The 21,054-nt window shown below is 44.8% G+C and overlaps 2 protein-coding genes across 2 annotated transcripts in view; both read left to right on the plus strand.

Moving 5' to 3' along the window:
* Nucleotides 1-1,860: 1,860 nt before the first annotated feature.
* On the plus strand, nucleotides 1,861-17,319 carry FYTTD1 (forty-two-three domain containing 1). The gene is made up of 9 exons (XM_084267229.1): nucleotides 1,861-1,998; nucleotides 5,130-5,261; nucleotides 8,806-8,951; nucleotides 10,332-10,444; nucleotides 11,298-11,394; nucleotides 12,417-12,478; nucleotides 13,331-13,405; nucleotides 14,211-14,337; nucleotides 15,253-17,319. The coding sequence occupies exons 1-9, from the start codon at nucleotides 1,902-1,904 to the stop codon at nucleotides 15,346-15,348; spliced, it is 945 nt and encodes a 314-aa protein (XP_084123355.1). The 5' UTR covers nucleotides 1,861-1,901; the 3' UTR covers nucleotides 15,349-17,319.
* A 915-nt stretch (nucleotides 17,320-18,234) lies between these two features.
* Nucleotides 18,235-21,054, plus strand: part of LRCH3 (leucine rich repeats and calponin homology domain containing 3) — a gene marked incomplete at both ends in the record, with an annotated part of 60,546 nt that continues 57,726 nt past the window's right edge. The window contains 2 exon segments of the mRNA XM_084267443.1: nucleotides 18,235-18,353; nucleotides 18,355-18,593. Of these exon segments, the coding sequence (XP_084123569.1) occupies nucleotides 18,235-18,353; nucleotides 18,355-18,593 (358 nt within the window).

Raw genomic sequence — 21,054 nt, forward strand, 5'->3', positions numbered from 1 at the left:
CTATTGGCCTTATTGTAAAAGGAAGGAGAAGCATAAAGAGGATAAATGGAGAGAACAAGGCCTTGACAACAGTCTGTAGTACACGATGGAGCAGAGGCCAGAAAGTCTCAGCTCTCTCCTCTCGTTCTTGCTTTTCACTACAATACTCCTAGAAAAATAATACTCCTAGAAAAATCCCCAGTTCTGCAGTTACGGGCTGAAGGCCTGTAGCACATTTTGGCACAGGTGCCTCCCAGCACAGACCCGTGCCAGGGATGAGGAGCTGGTTCTCTGTTTGGTACTGCGGATATCACAACCACCACACAGCGTATTTAGCAAACGAGCACACAGAGTCGGGGAGCAGCTGATGAAATGTGGGAGTGTGCCTCCGTGTGCCTACTGCAAGGACCTGTGTGTGAGGTGGCATGCATGGAAAGAGTTAATCCTGCCCAAGGGTATTTGTGACACAGGCCCCAGAGTCTCAGTATGGAGCTCCCTCTCACTGGAGGCAGTCCCTTGAACCCCAAACCAAGCTATCCTTGGGCCTTGCTGCAAAGCCAGCTGAAGGCCAACTTTTCAACGGCAGCCTCGGCTCGGCACTTGGAGAAAAGTCAGGGAGATATGGACAGCAGTGCCAGGTGACCGCTGTGAACAGGGGAAACCCATATGGATTTTCCTCCTGCCATTTACTGCCTGGGCTCTGTGGGAAGTCCAGCCTTTGCAATCACATTGTTTGCCCATCTGCTCTTTCCTTTACTACCTCTGGAACTCACCGACCAATTTCAACCAACTGTGACCAAGACTGAGGGTTCAAAGGTAATTACTGTCCCTTATATTTAACGAAGGAAGTGCTGAATGCAGGGAACGCCGCTGACTAAAGGAGGAGCAGGTCCCAGGCCCGTTACAACTCATTTAGTGGCAGCCAGCTGACCTCTGGGTATGTGCATGCAAAAGCACAGGGGTGGGAAGCCTGGCTACATTCCTTGTTAAAAAACAAGCTGTTCATTTCTTTTCTGAATCACCTGATTCTGACCGAAATCTGGTTAACAACGCTGAAAAGAACCCAAATAAAACATCCATGGCCAGACTGGTTTGGGTTTAACTAGAAACATTAAGCCTGGTTTGAGCCCTGCTGCTGGAGGCTGGGAGGCATCACTCAGTTAGAAACCAGCCTGTGCAGGTTTAGCTGTTCAGAGGACGGGTTATTTCTCTTAACTGCCCAGGGGTCACAGGCAAAGTCATCCCACGTTCGGCTTCTCCGCTGTCCCTGCAACACGTCAGCAGTGAGCCGGCTCTCCGGCCACCACGTCCCCCAGCCCCGGGCCGCACGGCACCCCTCCATCAGCAGCAGCCCCGCTTCCCAGCGCCCAGCCACCCCCCGCCCCAGGCCGACAGGGCAGGGCGGCCCTCGCCCTTCCCAAGGACACCCGCTGCCGGCTGCCCCTGCAGGACCCCTCCTGCCGGCCCGGGCACCCAGCCTGCGCTGGCGGGCGCTGCCATCACCCAGCCCCCGAGCCCCTAGGCCGCCCTGCGCCCAGGCCCCGAGGCAGACCCCCAAGCTCTGAGGGGAGCGCGCACGGGCGCCCGCCCCGGGGTACCGCAGGGCTGCGGCGCCTCCGAAGGCGACGCGGGAGCTCAGGGCCGGGTCTCCCCCCGTGCCCGGACCCCCTCCCCGCCCCCGCTGTACCTGCTCCTCCCGTCCAGCAGGGGGCAGCGCACCGACTCCAGAGCGGGAAGAGAGGCAGCTGCTCCCCTCAACGCAAGCGTCGCTCCCAGGCCCGAGAAGCGCTTTACTGGGCACGCGCGAGCTGCCGCCCTCCGCCTGGAGGGGCGTGCGGCGCATGCGCGACCCCACCCTGCGCATGCGCAGAGGCAGCTGGCTCAGGCAGTGAGGGGAGGCGGCGGTGGTCCTGTGGGGAGCCATGAGTGGGTTTGGGGTTGCGGCGCCGCTTTCGGGCTCTTCGGCTGCGGCGCGGAACGGCAGCAGCGACAGCCTGGAGAAGATCGACATGTCCCTCGGTGAGGAGAGGCCCGGAGGCCCGGCGCTGTGGGGGGCGGGCGGAGGGGCGCGGGCTGAACCAAGCGCTGAGGCCGTGGGGGGGAGGGGGGTAGGTAGGGGGAGTCGGAACGAACCAATCGACTTAACCGGGCACCGACGCGGGCGGAACCAACGGGGGGCGAAGGGAAGCGGCCTGCACCAAGCCAGGTGGGGAGGGAGGGGCAGGACCCTACCACAGCTAGAGCGCGGCGGGGGGCGAGGCAGGCTTGCGGGGCCCGCGGGCCCGGCGCGGCGGGGACGAGAGGCCTAGCTGTATGCCCGGGAGCAGCGGGGCTCCCGGGGGCTGGGCGCGGGGGGTCGCTCTCCCGAACTAGAGAGGACCCGGGTTCAGCGGGTGGATCCCTTTTGTTCCATCTGGATGGCTGGAGTGGGCTTAAAACCGAGCCTCAGCCTGTGTCTGGCACCAGTCAGGCCTGCGATGCTGGGCCTTTCGCTGAGTAGCCCTGGGGTGCGCCCTGGGGCTGGTATTTGCGGGGGTAGGGGAGTGGGAGTCAGGTTGCTGCTCAGCCGGCCTTGCCTTTTTTTTCTTCCCAGGTTTGAAAGTTGTTAATGGCAAGTCTCCTCTGTAACCCCTCTACAATACTTTACCAGTCAGATCAGGGGTGATGGTGCCTCTCCCATGTAGTTTCCTGTGGCAAGCTACCACTTTCTCCCCTGCCCTCCTCCTGGTTGTGTGTGTGTATTAAGATGTTGCACAACTTCATTACAGATCATCTGGCTCTCAAGCGCATCTGAGAACCTGGTGTCTGTGCTATATGTATTTCAGTAGTTCTACTCTGATCCAATGCACTGAGTCCCCTTAACAGTTGGGGACACGTTTGGTTCAGCTTTATCTAAAAGGATTGTTTTTGTGTAGTCCAAGACTGCTCCATGACACCACTCAGGTACTATCAGGACACTTGCGTCAGAAAGTGAAATGACAGTGTGAATTAGAATGTTAACAGTAGGCTAAGCTTTTGTCAACCACCTTAAAATAAGAAGATTCCTACGTTTTCTTCCTTCTGCAGATGATCCAGTTGAGTTCTTCAGGAATGGAAATGTAATTTGTGAAATGTTTAGAGTTTGTCTGAATGTGGAGTAGCATTACAGCATTCATATAAATCTATTTTTACTTGTAGTGTGTTGAATCTTTGTTCCTGAGGTTACCATGATTAATCACAGAATCACAGAATTGTATGGGTTGGAAGGGACCTCAAGAGATCATTGGGTCCAACCCCCAATAACAGAGTTATTGATTCTGAGTAGCTAGTTCTATTTTCTTCTATTGTCATGTTTCTTACGTGGACAAATTAACCTTTCAGTTAGTAACTACTACGTGTCCCAGACAGTGACTAATAGCAGATTGCAAAAGACTGATGTGATGTCACAGGGATGTTTGTTTAAGAAGCTGCTGTGAGTGGGTGTGTCCCTTAACTTGTTTCCTTGCAAGGGTATCATTGCATGAGAACTGTGCAACTGTCCTCAAGTCAAAGCTGTGTGGTTTGGTGTAAGCAAAGGTGAGATGCCATCCCACATCTGTTGTGATATCCAAAAAATTGCCACAGCATTAATCTAGAAAATCTTAAGACCTGGATTCTAATGTTAAGTATTTTCTCATGTAGTAATAAAGATTAACCTTATTTTTGTTGCTTGTGAGTTACAAGCAACTCATCTGAAGCTAAGCTTCCAGTTTGATAATGTTCACAGACTATTCTGCTGTTCTGGCTGAGTTTTGATCTCCAACCTCAGGCATGATAGGAGAATGGTTCAGCCTGTCCCAGTTAACAAACATGGGATGTCCCAGATAGCCTTAATTTCCTCAAACAAAGAGAATAGCTGAAACTTAAAGGTTCTTTTGTTTAACAACTTGTGGGCCTGTGTATGGCAGCACCTAGCTTGGAAAAACAGGATTTAAGACAGAGCAGATGTGCTATGAAGCAAGGATCTGTGCCCTGTGAACGTGGTGGGTTTGTATCATGGGAATGTAGGAATGGAAACAGCAGCCATTGCACAGGATCACAGATTCAGTGTGACCTCATAGATTTCTTTCTGAATATTCAATAATTTTAGCAGCAAATTAAGATTATTTTCTCCTAGATTTACTTCAACAGGATACAGATTATTGGATAACTGGTTTTGGGTTGGAGGGTTGTTTGGTTTTTTGTGTTTGGGGTTTTTTTTACACTTTCCTCTGTTCTATCCCATCTGAGTCCATTTGAGCTCTGACAAACAAAGTAATGCCTTCCCCATCTCTCCTTGACTCAAGAAAGGATGTCCACGTGTTTGTGGTAGATCCCTCTTGAAACATAATGCTTTTCTCAGCTGTGCTCTCATGGTTTGGATGCAGTGAACATCATTTTACATTTTCCTTTATGGGATTTTTGTGAACGAGCTGACAGTCAGATGAAAACATGCCATATCTATTGCTTCACCTCCTGAACCAGCAACCTGATCAGTGAAGGAAATCCAACTGGTGTGGTGTGATTTGCACTTGACACACCTGCTGTTCACTTTTCATAAGTTTGCTATCTTAAACATATTCTTAAACAAATAATTTGTTCACATTGCTTCCCTGGACAAAAGATAAGGTGACTGTTTTGGATCGAAGATACCTGGGGGGAGAAGTCTTGCTTGCTTTTATCCCAATCATCTCAACCTCAGTGAACATATGAAAATAACTGATATGCTGAGTTCTTTCTCTGTTATCTCTTAAGTAGGTTAGGGTGAAAGAACTGACATTTTGCTCAGAATCTGCAGCCTCTGTTAGTGAGGTGGGATTACTTTCTCTTTAATGGTATACAGAAACTAATGTAATTCAATTTAAAATTTCATGCTGGGCTGAATGCCACGATCTTTCAAGTCTCCTGGATGTACTCAACTGTTTCTTTTTAGCCATGGCATTGTATTATGAAGGAGGTACTGTAAGACTAACAGGGACTGGATGTTCTGTAGAGATACTTCTGGAACCTTAACGTGTATGTGCTGGCTTTGTGAAACTAACTGCTCTGTTTCCTGTTTCCTGCAACTAGGGGAAACAAAAACCTGCTGGGGTTTTTTCTTCACAACCAGAATATGTCTGCAACACTACAAATTTTTCACTTTCTGCTTACAGATGATATAATTAAACTGAACAAGAAAGAAGAGAGAAAACAGTATTCCCCCAAAATGAAAAGAGGGCTTCAGCAGAACCGAACTCGACAGTTCAGGACACCAGGCTCTAAGTGGGGAATCCAGCAGCAGAAAGGTGTGTATGCCAAACACAACACAGTGTGCATTGCACAATTACTTTTTGGTTTTTTGAGCCAAAATGTAACCTAAATGAAATGTATGGATTGACATGGTCATTTCATGTGTCTTAAACATGGCATATATAGTTTTTATTGTAATTCAGTTCTTTGTGATATATTTATGCTTGTGTTTGGCTCAGTATGAAAATAACATTGACATGTTTGGCCAAGGAGGACTTAGGTGCTTGAGAGACTCTCTGACACAAAGAAGGGGACTGTTTTGTCCTGATTTTTTAAAAATGTATTTTGATTTTGGACATTTTGTTGATACTTTGTCCCTTCTCAGAGATGGATAGAAAACGCACTTATGCCAAAGCCTGTGTTTTAGAAAATGCCTTGCCAGCACTCAGAACTTTGTGCAACAGAGCCAGTGTATTTATATTTGCTAGGTAGAATTGTCCTGATAGGCTTCCCCAAAATAGCTGTTACTGGAGACTGTAATGCTGCCTCTGGGATATATAAATGGATAGTGCAATGTCCCCCAGTCGATTTTTCTTGTTAAGAGCTTAGGATGCAAAGGAAGTACCATGTCAGCCTCCTTAAGCCAATGTTCTAATAGTGGAACACAAAAGCAGGGGCAGGGAGGGGGGAGTAATAATAGAAGCAGGGACTGAAGAAAGGAAAAGTGCACAATTACAGCTTTACTCTAGATTCCTGGAGTAACTGTTAGGGGGTTTTTTGATAAGCTGAAGTCCTATTTCAAAGTGATGCCTAGACTTTAGTCCAGTACGTGGCCGGCACCTCTTTGAAGTGTAGACTGGTTTTGCTTATGTTTAGTTTTGGAAAGTACCTTTTAAGGACTGGATTATGTCCTTGGTTCAGCTAGGAGAGAGTTAATTTTCTTTGTAGTATCTACTGTCCTGCTGTGTTTGGGAGTTAGGATGAGAGCACTGTTGATAACACATGGATGTTCTTAGTTGTTGCCAAGCAGTCAGGGACTCTTCAGCTTTTCATGCTGCCCTGCTATTGAGAAGGCCGAGGGGAGGCACCCAGGAAACTCTGAGGGGACTCACAAGGACAGGTGACCCAAACTGACCAAAGGGGGAATTCCATACCATGACATCAGGCTCAGCATAAGTTGGGGGGGGGGGGACAGGTGGGCAAGGAGCTTGCAGCTCCAGGCTGGTACAGCTTTAGGACGGCTCTGACCTGTGCGTTTGGAGTTGTGCCATTCAGTGAGAAGCTGTATTGTGTATTTTGCTATACAGTCCTGTCAGTGTTATTTCTCCCTCCCTTTGTTGTCCCAGTAAACTGTCCTCATCCCAACCCACAAGGTTTGCCTTTGTCTACCCCCACCCTTTTTTTTTCTTTCCCCTGCCCCTTTTTCCTGGGTGGGGGGGGAAGCCAGTGAGCGGCTGCATGCTGCTCAGCTGCTCGCTGGGGGTTAAACCACAACAGATTATCAAACTATGGAGAAATACTGTCTAATCAGAAAGCTTACCACTCCAATCCAAGCTAATGAAGTGTTTAAGTGAATACATGCAATTTCTTGTTTAGTTGCATTCATTTAAAACAAACAAACATCTGTCTGGGGTGTTCACAGCACTGCCCACTTTATCTTTGCTTAATATTTGTTGCAGCAGCAGCTGGTAGTTAGCAAAGACAGCAGTGTTTTTGGGGATTAGTGGAACATCACGTTGCTCAGGGCTTAGAGAAGTTTTGCTTTTTGTAACATTTTTTTTGTGCATCTTTAGTAAATTGGTGGCAGTGCAGGAAAACATTTTACATCAGTGTGCAAAGTGTGACAATGTTTGTGTAGATGAAAGAGTGAGTGAATTTAAATTTTAGATTATTAAACACGTAGGCTTCTATTTATGACTGCAGATCTTCAATCCAATTGTTTATAATCCAAAGGGTACAAAAGAAGAAAGTATTAGACTTCAGATTTTTTAGGAGGAGCTCAAGCTGCAAATATAATATTCTAAATACAGCCATCTTGTTAGCTGCTTTTTCTTCTTGGAACCTTCCCTCCTTTCCTGACCTTGTTCTGGGAAAAAGCAAACAATATGTTTGCAGAATTGCCAGATTCATGACATGTTCAAATGTCATGAATAGCTGTAGCCACCCCCTCCTGTTCAGCTCCACACATTTTCTCCTATTGAAAGCAAACCTCATTGATAATGCTTTTTAGAGCAGAAGGTATCATTAAACAGTTCTTCTGAGCATTTTAGCGATTAGAAGCTTATGACTAATAGATTTATTGCTGCTCCATTGCCATTGAAATTATTCTGAGAAGTAGCAAATCTTCTGCTGTTTGTGGACAGCTACAGAAACCACAAATGATCAACAACATCCAATTCCTTGTGGTTTTAGAAGTGGCTGCCAAACGCTCTGGAAAGAAGTGAACTGGGACTCTTTTCAGCTTTTGAGGGGAGAAATTTGAGGATAAAACATTGTTCATTTAAATAAAAGTTGTCCTTGGTGATACACAGAATGCAATTGCACAAAACCCTGTGCAGCCTGAGCTAACTTGGAGGTTTTATATGAGTCCAGAGTGCTCATGAGGTTCCTTTCAACCTAAGTAATCCTGTTTCTCAGCTTTTCTATTTGAAAAGAAGGGTATTTGCTAACCATCCACATGATAGATAGCAGTTTCTCCATGGCAAATTTATGTAAGCTAGGTTCTGATCAATGGCTTCTGCCTCATGAAGCAGCACAGATTTATTATCAGTGCTGTGAAGTCAGATTGTCCAAGCTAGATGTGTCTGTCATGGTAGAGCCGACTCCTCAGTCTTAGCAGTCTGAGGTTCTAGAGGGGATGATATTTGGGGATAAAACCGAAACATGGTTTGTCTTCATAGCATGAAGCTAAATGGCTCCAGGCAGGGTTAACCAAACCCTTGTAACTGGAGCTTTGAGATGTTTATACTACAGACCTCAGGCTTACAAGCCTTGTATGTTAAAAGGTTGCTTTCAATTCTCAGTTTCATCCAGACGGCCATGCAGACTTCTAATTGAAAACACTTTAAATGTGATGTAATTCATAGTGGTGTTTAATGCAGTTTTGTGGGCTGATTGTTCTTTTTTCTTAAGTCATGTATTGGGAACCATTGATCTAAATAAATAAGCTTTGAAGTTACTTTTTTCCCCTTTAATTTAAGCTGGTAATTTAAAGTTTGCTGTGTGGGTGGGGAGCTGGGGTGTTTTTTAGCTTGGTTTTGTATTACTCAGCACTTGATGAAGTTCCATTTCAGAGTATTTTGGAAGTTTTCTATGCCAGAATGACTCTTAAGTTGTCCCTGTAGACATGAAAAATAACAAATTTTCAACATAAATTAATGCAATGAACTGGAGTAAAACTGTGATCTGCACTCAAAGCTGATTATTGTTGTGCCAGGACTTGGGCCAGACCTGCTAAAGTAACTGAATGACCAAATCGTCTTCATGTGTAGTGATGGCTGGAAGCTCACAGTCAAACAACTCGTGTTGCCTGCATAGCTTCTTAAAGCAGGAAGTGTTTTCTTGCGGTAAGAACTGTTGAACTCTTCATGCTTGTTGCAGGTTATGGTAAGAATCGTTTGGGACGCAGGAAGAAGGTCGCAGGGAAGAAGCGCCCTTACGGAGTGATAACTGGCTTGGCTGCCAAGAAGGCGATGGGGGCACACAAGGGCACTAGTCCTCTGAACAGACAGCCGCTTAGCGAGAAGGTAATCTATACCTTATTAATTATATTGGCTATTCTCAGCTAAAGTCAAATCCCTTTGAGGTACACGTCGAACTTCTCCATCCTTCTGCATTACCCACCAAGTACAACCAGGTCCTTGAGCAAAAACAATCCCAGACATGGGTTTACCTTTGCCTGAAGCAGGAATGACCCAAACCGTCTTCCCTAATATACTCTTCATATGCACTACTGGGACTCTGTCTCCTTCTACAGTACGTGGAAATTTTGACTGGGCAGGACCAGCTCGATTGGTGGATCCCCTAGAGTTAACTAACCACGTGGCTTTGGCTAAATGTGTATCCCAGTGTTTGAATGTTCCACCACCCATTGCTTTCAGGGTAGTCTTTAAGAGCCCATTATATCGTTCAATTTTCCCAGAGGCTGGTGCATGATAAGGAATGTGGTACACCCACTCAATGCCATGCTCTTTTGCCCAGGTGTCTATGAGAGCGTTTCGGAAATGAGTCCCGTTGTCTGACTCAATTCTTTCTGGGGTGCCGTGTCGCCATAGGACTTGCCTTTCCAGGCCCAGGATTGTATTCCGGGCAGTGGCATGGGGTACGGGATATGTTTCTAGCCAGCCAGTGGTTGTCTCCACCATCATAAGCACGTAACAAGTACGTAACAAGCACGGATGCAAGCTGGGTGGCTCGTTTGAGGGCAGGTTAAAAGAATGAAGCACAACAGCTTCGGAACAGTGCTGCTGAAGTATAAAATGGAGACATCTGGTACAACCTTTTACTACACTGGGGATGTGTTAGCTGAGTTCTCTGAGTTCTTGTATGCCTTGAGGGGGGGTAGTTAATGACTAGGTTTGAAGGTTTTCCAACGGTCAAGTTGCAAGTCATGAAAATTGAAGTACAGAAGAAGGTATGTTCTGTGCACTTACTAAGATTTCTTGTCTTTGCAATGCCTTGCTACAAATGAATAATTCAGCTGACCTGGCAGAGTTAAGCATGTGTCTGTTACAAAAATGGAAGTTTTGCAAAATATTTAACTTCTTCAGTAGGAACATGCTCCCTCTTCTGCACCCCTCCAGTGGGGCTCGCTCCATTTCATTCAGTATTGTAGAACGGGGTGTGTGTGTGCTTTTGTGTTTGTTACTTTAAAGATGCAGAGCATGTGTTTTGTTAGCTTGGGAGGTACAGTGATCAAAATGTAACTGCTAAGCTCTGCATTTCTTTTTTTTCTTTGTGGTAATAAGAGGACTATAGAATTCATTAAGGTGTAGAGGACATTTTCAAATTACACTGGGAGAGATAGGAAAAATGAAATGTGTTCTATATGCAGTTTGTAAATGGAAATGGAAAGAAAATGTGTCTATATGGTATACATATGTGAGATATATATATATTTTTTTAAGAATGCACAGCGAAATTATCCAGTTTTGAAAAAGAAAACAAACCTGCAGAGACAATCTGAAATGCAAAGGAAACAAGCTCCGACCCTCAGGAGACCCACCTCCCTAACCAGAAGGTAAAACAGCTAGTCTGCTTTCTGAACTCTTCTTGACAGGTTTTTGTAGTAAGTCTTGTTTGACAGGACTGAGTCCAAGAAAAGACAGTAGGTACTGGCTACAGTAATATGTTCAAGGCTGTCATGTGAATGACATTCTACAAATCTGGAAGCAAAGCATAGGACAAACATGGTCCGGACCCAAAGCCAGATTTTTATTACCATTGTAGGGCACTCAGGAAGTACCTCAATTTGTGAGCACTTGGTATTCTGCCTTCATTTTAGTTAAAGGCAGCCTATATGGACATGGCAAACATGGATTTTGGTAGCTTTGGAGTGACAGACATGGCTCAGTGAATCTATTCTAAATAAAATGCCTTTGTGGAAGCTGGTGCCATCTTCAGTTTCAGAGTTGCTATTGCACATCTTATTTCTGCTGGAATCAACATGTCTGTTACAAACTGCATCTTAACTCATCTCCATGATGCAAATTTTCACTATTTAGCTCTATTGTGGTAACTTTAAACAAACTTCCTTTATATTTATCAAACCTGCCTTTTTCTTTTTTCTTTTTTTTTTTCCATCTAGTGTTTAAAGCACTGGAGGACACTGAGCAAAGTGAAAACGAGAACTAATAACCATGGATACTGTGACATAGGAGTACTGGGCTTCTATATATCATAAGTGATTTCTCCTTTCATGAGTAGGGTGTTTTGTTCCTAGTAGATGAGAACCTTATTGCAGCTGAAATGTTCTGCCTCAGAGGCAACAGTGCAGATGCCCTTAGGGATGTATCGATCAGTTTCTGGATTGTAATATTGGTGTCTCTTAAGATGTGGAGCCTTTGAGAACTGTATTCTAACAAATATTACAGGAATAACATGCCGTCGGCTTTTGCCAGGATTGGAAACAAACTAAATCAGCAGAAAGACACTCGTCAAGCAACCTTCCTGTTTAGAAGAGGCCTGAAGGTAATAAAAATTACTGAAAACAACAACATAATTGTCCCACAGGTTCTAAGCTAGCCTGTAACACACTGATAGGGATGAATCAACTTTGAATATCAGATCCAAGTAGAACACTTAAGTGAGCTGGAAAATAGGCATGAGTTCTTTTAGGGAAGTGTACTTGTCCTCTTCAGTTACTGTAACCCATTGAGTCTTGCTTCCTGTTCCAGTGTAGCTGGACTGTTCAGCAAGGCATGGAACTTGCCAGAGTGTTTGAGGATAGTTGGACGGCATTAATTTTGCCTTTTAAAAGTAAGTGTTAGAAAGCACTATGCAGCTTTTAAAAGTTGCCTTTGTGTGAAGGATAGAGCATAAATATGTGTTAGAACATGATTTGATTTCTTTAATGATATTTTGGAGTTATTTAAAGTTATTTCAGTTACATCAGGATTTTTTAGTTATTTTGAGTATGATCAAGAGAATAGAGAGCTTGCAGTGAATGATAGCAGCGTTCACAGTTAGCATTTGTGCCCTCATTCTGCCACCATTGTTGTGACTGTAAGTAGCTGCTGTTTTCAATCCACATGGATTGCAGAATTACAGACACGATCAGGAGGAAGCAAAACAAAACCAAAGACCTTCAAAAGAGCAGCAGCACTTGGTGACATTGAATGTTATGTATGTTAACACTGATCATGTTAGGAACTAGCTGGGTTTTTCTTGGTGGCCTGCTAACGTTTTGGTCTGTGTTGGTAAAGTGTATGTTTGCTGACATAGTCCTCAGAAATGTTTCAATCTCTGTATTGATTGTTACTGTCATCGACAACTCTGTTTAAATCATTTTGTGTTCTTAAAATAATTTCTTTCCAATGTCTTACAAATGTAGTAAGATAATTATCTTTGAAGTTCCTCTGAAAGTATGACCCTGTTTGTGCAGAGTGTATAAGCAGCTTTAAACTTCTGGTTTTGAACTTCTGTATTTCCAGCTGCTATAATGGGAATTGAAACAGTATTCAAATCCAGTGTCTGTATTGATGTGTTTTCAGGTGCAGGCTCAAGTGCAGTCAACAGATGACCTTGATAATCAGGCAGTAAAGAGAACTCGTCAGTAAGTATTTCATTTAGAAAGCTTCAGTTTGCTTATTCATACGATTCTCACTTCAGTTCTGGCTTCCTGTCTATGGTAATTGAATGGGTTTTTTTTTCTTGGTAGGCATATCAGCTGAGTGACAGTGATCCTCCCTCTGTTCTCAGTTATTTCCTGAATTATCTCCTGATTTAACCAAAAAGACTTAGTTTGCATAAGATGCCTGCAGGATTGAGGGGGAAGGTGGTAGTTTCAGAGGATCAGACTAATTTATACTACTCATGAATACTGCATAGACGGGAAGAAAAATACAAATGTCAATGTTGTTCTGAGCTCTTGATGTCATTTCCATTTCATTTAATATACATATAGGCCTGTGGAGCAGTTTGGAAATAAGCAAGGCAGGTCACAAGGTGGGCACTCAACTCTCCTCCCACGTATTCTTCCATTATTGCTCTGTGCCTACTAGGCTCTTCACAGCTTGTTTCTTGGTAACACAACAGGCTGAGTAAGCAGCATGTGCTGCAGACCTGCAGTCTGTCACCTCTTTGATTTGCTGTGAGGACAATTTTGGCCCCTTCTGTGGCAAGGAAACAGAATGTTTTAAAAGAGTAAATATTTCAGTCAGTGCTCACACACCTTGCCAGCACGTGGTTCAACACTCGCCTGGATAGATTTAGATAATGTAAAAGATACAAGGATCAATAACCAAGTTACTTGTGGGTTGCTTGACTGCACATGGTCTTTGTACTGGCCTGTATTCTAAAAGCTTCTACATTCATTACTAGCTGGTGTTCTGGAGACACATTTAAAGATGCTCTGACAGAAATGTCTGCAATGTTTTTCTAAGTGATTTCTGTGATTTCAAACTAGATGGCGAACTTCTACCACAAGTGGAGGGATTCTGACTGTGTCCATTGACAACCCAGGAGCAATCATAACCCCAATGTGAGTTTTCAAAAAAGGCCTGAAATGTGCTTAGCATAACTGAAGTCCCTGTTTTGAGCCTTTTAGCAAGCTCTGTGCTTACAGTATTTTAGGTGACCTGAAGGTCACAGTTTCTCTTGAAGACTTTAAATCTGGCTCTTTTCTGAGTGTTTGAGCTTTATTTAAATAAAGTCACAGCTGGCATCTCCCAGTTGGGAGCTTCATGCAGTGTGTGGCATTGAAGAGTGGTGGGCTGGAAGATTTTTGCCTTGTCTGCCTCTTCCAAGTCAGACCATATTGCAGCTCTTTTCCTCCTCTATGTGAACGAAGATGAATGAGCATGTAGTTGATGGTAACAGTTTCTCTCTGATTCATAAAGATACTGCTGGAGTTGTGCTTAAAGAAAGCATTACTGTATTGGTCTTTGGGAAGTTCATGGTACTGTTGTTTCATGAGATGGTGGTTTGTTTTTTGTTTTATAAATACCTTTGAGTAGCTTTTATCATTAGTAGCATTTTATCTGTAAGGAATACTTTACCAATTGTTTTTCTTTTAAATTCATGGGTATAATTAATCATGAGTTATACATTCGTCATTTGGATTGAGAGAGAAAAGACAAGACTGCATCCCATCAGGACACTTGCTGTCTGATAACAATAACACGTGCTATCCTGCCTGATTTCTACCTTCTTGAATTTGTGCCCTTTAGCTATTCAGCCAGCCTGATCAAATAGCTTAATGAAAAATTCATACCTCTTAACAGCATTAAGGCTTTATTGCATAAAAACACATGTTCACTATCTCCTTTGTAACATTCCTCTTTCAGTTCCCAGAAACTGCGATTAACTCGTACTCCTGTGCCACCATTCCTGATGAAGAGGGATCAGTCTGAAGAGAAGAAGATCCCCAAAGGGGTTCCATTGCAGTTTGATATTAATAGTGTTGGTAAACAGGTAAATGCTGTTCCTTTCCTTATCTGTGAATGTAGTGTGAAGAGAGAAAAAGCCAGTGAGGCAGACATTTTCCTCCTAAACTCTGTAGTGACATAAAGAGGGAACTAGTAGCTACTTCTTGTTTCTACTTCCAGTTCTTCCACCAACTTGCTCTGTAACTTCAAGCAACTAAACTTACTGTTCCTGTTCCTCTTGTTAATGTCTTGCATGCCTACATGCGTTAAATGGGATTTAAATTGTCAAATATTTCTAAAAGCCTCCTGGTGATCCTGCTGTGTGTGAATCAGCGAGTGTTTATAATTCAGGGGTGAGCTGCTTTCAGCTGTTTAACCTGGATGGGACACTGACAGCTGAATTCATAAAGCAACTTTTGCTATGCAACTAGGAGAAATAATTCAAGTGTGATGACGTAAGGGCTCAGGGCGTTGGTCTGGATTTGCTCCTTCCGTGAATAAGCATCATGTTGAAAATAGTGTACCACTGTATTGTAAAATTAACTGAAATTTTGTGCTGGACTCCAGTCTGCTGTCTCAACTGGGTGGACTGGAAAGCCACCTGCATTAACATGGTTAAAATGCTGCATTTATTGAAGTTGCATGGAATCTGTATGGGGAAGTGTGTGTAGTGAAAGTTCCCTTTTCAGTCTGTCCTCAGTTTAACATAGGATATTTTGAGGAGACTTTCAATCTTGACACTGTGTGCCATGTTTTCTTAATGAATTCTGAGGAATGCTAGCTCTTGAAGTATAGCCCAGTCTGGTTTTTAAATGGTGTGGGGAATGGTGAAATCAAATTAACCTTTTTTTTTTTTTTTAATCTGAGGCAATTAAGTCAAGCAATGGCACAGATTAAGGAAAAAAATATTCTTGTCTGTGATAATGTTATTAAATTAACCTAACATATTTTAATTTTTCAGACAGGGATGACGTTGAACGAACGCTTTGGGATCCTGAAGGAACAAAGAACAGCGCTGTCTCAGAACAAAGGAAGCCGTTTTGTAACAGTGGGCTAACCTGACAGATGGACTTGGGGACTAATCTCACCTACCTAAGAAACTGAGATAGAAGTTGGCAGAAGAACACAGTGTGTGTCACTGAAATTCTCCAGACTCTCGCTAAGATGGTGACAGAGTTATCTATCTATATTACTTTTCCTTTGAATGGTAGAAGACACATCGCCCTGAGGGGGAGAAAGTGGGGAAACTGATCCACTAGAATGGCACTGTCACCTGGTTGGAAAAAATTCTGTTGCCCAGCTGATGACCAACACTGATTTTGGTTCATTTTGCAACCAAAACACAAACACAAATTTTAAAAGTGGGTTTTGGGGTTTTGTTTTGTTTAGGGCTGTCCAGTATTCGTTCTTTGACCCCTGTGTTATGGTAAAGATTGTGTGTTTCATTCTAAACCCCATTTTAGTGTTTTTTAGGGCCTGCCTATGAGCATTTCTTTGGACTGTGGTTTGGCACAGAGCCTCAGTCCAGGAATCCCTTGGTAGTGATGTAGCGGCGTTTTTCATGAAGCATTGGTTGTACTTCTTTGTGCTTTTAAATTTCAGGTTTTTTCCTTTCTTAAAAACTAAATGTTTTGCATCCCCAGTCTCACAAATAAAGCTGTTGGCTGAGACCCAAAATATGTAATTGGGATGGAGACTATTCTGCTCTTATCCTTAAAAGTGGTCCAGATTGAAGCCTTGAAAATTGGATCAACGTCATATTGGAGGAATACAGAGTAATTTATAGTGCAAATAGCTCAAATTCATCCTCCTCCTCTGTAAACACAGTATGTCTCCTGTTTTTTTCTTCAACTTTTCCTTTCTATGTCTTTTTGTAAGTTTGGTTTTTTTCTCACAAACCTAATGCAATAACTTCACATTTTTAAATAATTTCCTAGGAATAAATGGAACAGTTCACAAGAAAGTCAGTGGTATAGCAGAGTTCCTTACCCTCCCTTCCAGACATAGGATTCTCATCTTGCACATCTTGTCCCAGAAGGTTTTCTCTGGCTCTTACCACTAGCTGGAGCCGAGTGTTGTGATGGCACTTGTTTGTATATACCAAAGAGAGGTGAGATGTGAAGGTGATTGGAACTGGTCATGTGTCTTGAAATTGGCCAGCAGAAAGCCCTCAGCGTGGCAGTATGTGCAGAGCATTAAGCAGGAGCCTGTAGTCGATTACTTTTAGCTTAGCTTTGTGCATCAGAATCTGCAGGATGGTTACAACTGGGGCACCTTTAATGTGAGTTTAGATGATCCCTAAAAATGAGGCACCTGGTCAGAATTGCTTCCAGACCAGGAACCGAACTTACACTGTTCTATAGCAATGAGATTTAGGTACAGTCAGGTAAAAGAATTGTTGGCTTGCTGCATCCAGAGGTGTTTATGGTGTTTGAAGTGGGTTTAATTCCTTTTATTGTTCTTCAAGAAACATTTGACTTGTTACAGAGTTGGTTTCCTTGCGTTTTTATCTCAAATTCCAAGTTAACTAGAGTTTACCAGGAACTTCAAGGTTGAAGAGCATTTGACAGTAGAAGGGGTTTTGTTCATAGAGCAGTTTTAAAGTCAGAGTGCATCCTTGATGCTATATAGTACATAAAACCTTATTTTTAATGTTAAAAAATATACCGTAGCAGAAGCAAACTAAACGTAATGGTGTTAAAGGTGGGTTTTTTCTTAATTACTAGTAGGATTTTTTTTAAAAAAAATGTCCCACTGTTAAAGAGTTTGAGTAGGTAATGTGTTGTCAGTCATCCTGTTTAGTGTACACATTTTCCACGTGCCAGGATGCAACAAAAAATTCTTTTGCATCAACATAGATGCAAAACATTGATGCAATGCATCAAAAAATGCTAGTTTGTATTTAATGAGAAGATGCTTTACACTGTACCTTTTGGTATTTTTTGGAGAAGTTATGACCTTTGATCTATTATGAAGCTGTTAAATTTTTTCTTCTTTTTTTTTTTTTAATAAAAAGTTACAGGTTTTATATTGTCTTGTTCCTGTTGTAACCGCCTGGGCAGTGTATAGTTACGTGAGTTTTCTGATACCTTCCAAGGGGTTCTTAATGATTAAATTCTTAAGTGTTACAAAGAATGTTCCAACAAGCAGCCTAATTTAAAGAGAGCTTTCACACATTGCCCAGCTTAACATCCTGAGGATTAAGCACGTCTTGGAGAGGCACTGTGTAAGCTCAGTTGCATTTAACTGTGTCGGCTTGTAACGTCTCTGTCAGTAGCACCATCTGATCTCATGGTTTGGTGCAATTATAGTACCAGATCCCTTAATCTGCCGGCCCAGGCGGTGGTTCCCATGTTGCTGTGACATGTCTTCACTAAGGAGCGGTTGCTGTAATCCCAGCCTCGTGTTCTGGGATCAGCATGAACACCCTGATAAGCTACTGTGGTCGTGTTCCTGGGCGCCGTGTTAGCAGGGGGCTAGGGTAAGCAGGGGAAGCGCTGCTATTCATTGGTGGTGCAGGACAGGAGATGCTGCCAGGAAATCTATTTGGTAAGGGCTTGAGTGTGTTTGAGAGCCTTGGCCCTGACCACCTGTGGTCTCTTCCTGCCAGCTCGCTCCGGGCAGCTGTGGCAGCGCATCTCAGCTTTCCCGGAGCCAGACTGGACGGTGTGACGCCTGCGCCTGGTGGCACCAAGGGAAGAATCCCTGAAGCTGACAGAGTAACGATGTGCCCGCTGGCAGTGAGCAGCTCCGGCCCAAAAGCCAACCTGGGCGGAGGAACCCCTGCAGCCCTCCGGCACGGCGGGTAAACAGGACTTCTCTTGCCGGTGCCACCGCCGTGTGCGAGGGGAGCGGAGCGGAGCGCAGCGCTCCCGCCCCGCCCGCAGCCCCGCGTTGGGGCCGTGCCTCCCCGGCTCAGCCAGGTGTACCCGCGGGAGGGCGCATGCGCGCTCCGGGCACTGTCAGGGCTGGCGCATGCGCGCTCGCGGGTGGGCGCTCAGCTTCCCTCGCCTGCGCAGTGGCGCGCGAAGCTGGAGCAGCAGTAGCGGCGGCGGTGGGGGGAAATGGCGGCCGCGGTGCTGGCGGTGCCGGAGGGCGGCTCTGCCGTGATGCCGACGGGCAGCGCGACGGCTTGTCCTCCGCCGCCTGGTCCTTCGGGCCCGGGGTCGTGGAGCCGTTCCTTGGACCGCGCCTTAGAAGAAGCGGCGACGAGCGGCACGCTCAGTTTGAGCGGCAGAAAGCTCCGTGACTACCCGCGGGCCAGCGCCGCCAACCACGACCTCAGTGACACCACCCAAGCCGGTGAGAGACGCGGCGTCGCGGGGTGGCGGGGAAGGGCGGGCTGGCGACGCGCCTTGTCCTGCCCTCGCAGGCGACTCCGGGTTGGAGCGGGGGATGCCTGGTGCGGCGGGGTCCGGCGGCTGCCCCTCAGGGAGCTTGGGCGGGGGGCCTGCTGTCCCCCCCCACACCCCAGCCCACCCTCAGAGGGACCGTCGTGGGCGGTGAGGACAGCCGGCCCCCCGCTGAGGGGGGGGCTGAGCTCAACAATTTGCCGTCTGGTCAGTAAACTGTCGCGAGATGCATGAGGAGGAGGAATTTCCTCGGGGGGTGTTGGAGGAGTCGTGTCCCCCCCCCCTTTTCTTTTCGAGGGTGTATGTGTGCGCGTAGAGGGGGATTTTCTGTATCAAGCGATGTGTGCTTGATACATTCCTCTTCTTGGGCCGTTTCTCCTTCGTGCTCCCGCCTCCTCCCTTCGCCCTCCGCCCTTCCTCTCCTCGGCTGAGGGGCAGGACGAGGAGCAGTTGCAGGATACTCACTCCTTCCTCGCCCGTCGCGGCCCTGGCCGATGAGGTGTCTCGGTTTGATGGGGTTTTTTTCTCTGTTGCCTCCAACCGGGTTCTCTAACCTCTAGCAAGAGCTGGTTCCCTTGTTAGAGGCTGTTTTGAAAAGAGTTTAGAGGCTTTTCTTGCTGCTGCTGCTCACTGATGTGATTTTAGCCAGGGGTGTTCTTCTGATGTGTGTGTTTGTGTGTGTACACGTACACACATGTGCACACACACACACACATGTGCACACACCCTTGCCATCTCTCATCTCGTGCTGTTGACACGGGAAAACAGCTTTCCAAGAAGGGCTGACAGGTGTGCATACGCTAAAGGCAAGTGATTTGTTTGTGCTTCTATTGCTGTTTCTGGCACCTGTAAGCAATATATGGAAGGTACTGAATAGGAATCACATGGTTAAAGTTATTAAGGGTTTTTTAAGAAATACTTTACAGGTTACAGTAAGCAGTAGGGCTGCTTTTTCCTCCTGCTTCTGGAATATGTTCACAGGAGTAGACTGAAGCTGTATGCTTTCCCTGAAGGCACTTTGATCGTAAGCAAAGCCACCTTTGCAGTGTATGTTTACATTGTAGTGTATTGAACAGAGGGGTGAGACTTGGGAAATAACAAGAGTTTATGCAGGTTGTAGAAGTTTTCCTAATGCATTATATAGAGAAAATCTTTGTTTATTTTTATTGCCTAGTTGTGTAAGTAAAGTAACAGTAGTTTTAAAAGGTGTCAGCATGTCATTTGTTTGTAGCTTTGATTACTTCCTATGGATTTAGATTTTCTAGGGGGTTGTGTTGAGCCGTAGCTTAAAAGCTTAGAAATGCACTCCAGTCATCACTTTTTGAAAGTTACTATGTTTATTAGTGTGTTGATACACTCTCAGTTAAGAAATTAAACATGGAGCATCCCCTAAAATTGTCTGACTTCGTACTCTGTCCTGTAGCATCCTATTTCTGCAAAAATCTATCACTAATACAACACCAGAAAGCCTTAACAAACCCATAAACAAACCACCCAACCAAACCCTGAGACAGCTGTTTGACTGGAACACATCTATAAATAGAAAATGCTTCTTGTTAGGGTATAAAATTTGTTTTGTTCAAAGGGTTTTCTGCAAATGCACTTGAACAATGAATGTGTAGTGGGCCAAGCAGATGCAGCACACACATTTGTCAGGGATTTGGGCTTCTTGTTTGTAATACTGTTCGTTTACTGTACTCTTAAACAATCTGTGGGAATTCTTGTTTCCACCAAAGTTCCCATCTATTGTGATGAATATTTGCATTGTAGTTGTTCAAGAAGCATTAAATGCTAATAAGCAGCAGTGCATACCATACACTTTTGTGCATTTACCATCACAATGAACCTCAGAGAAAAGCTAGGACTGTTCTGAAGTTGTAAGAGGCAGAGCTTATTAGGAGGACACATTCTGTTGAAATTCTCTGTTTTGAAGGCTGCTGTGAATAACTTCATCTCGTGCCTTTGTTAGCCTGGCCTGTTCTATGACTCTCTTGTTTTGGATAAGGGCAGTGGAGAGAGATCCACACCAGTGTTTCTGACCCTGGGTTTTCAGTTGAGTGCTCAGCTACAGATTTAATCCACTTCTTTCCCCCTGCCAGTTTCTTTTTGTGTAACTTCCAGTTCTTTTGCATGGGAGTAGCCACAAAGAATATGATACAACATGACACCTAGCACCTTCATAGAGACTGACTTATAAATAACCCCCTAGACTTCAGAGACGGGGTGCTTCCCTCTGTGCTGTGCACATCAGGTGGGACGTGTGCATGTGGTTTCATAAAAACCATCAGGATTAATCCCAAACCATGAAACTGAAGACAAAACAGTATATATGTACATCTTACTCCTTGTGATGTGCTGGAATAGACACCTCTCTAGCATGAGTCCTGTTATACTGGTGTAGCTCATTCCCA

This window comes from Gallinula chloropus, assembly GCF_964237585.1.
Source record: "Gallinula chloropus genome assembly, chromosome: 8".
NCBI classification, from domain to species: domain Eukaryota; kingdom Metazoa; phylum Chordata; class Aves; order Gruiformes; family Rallidae; genus Gallinula; species Gallinula chloropus.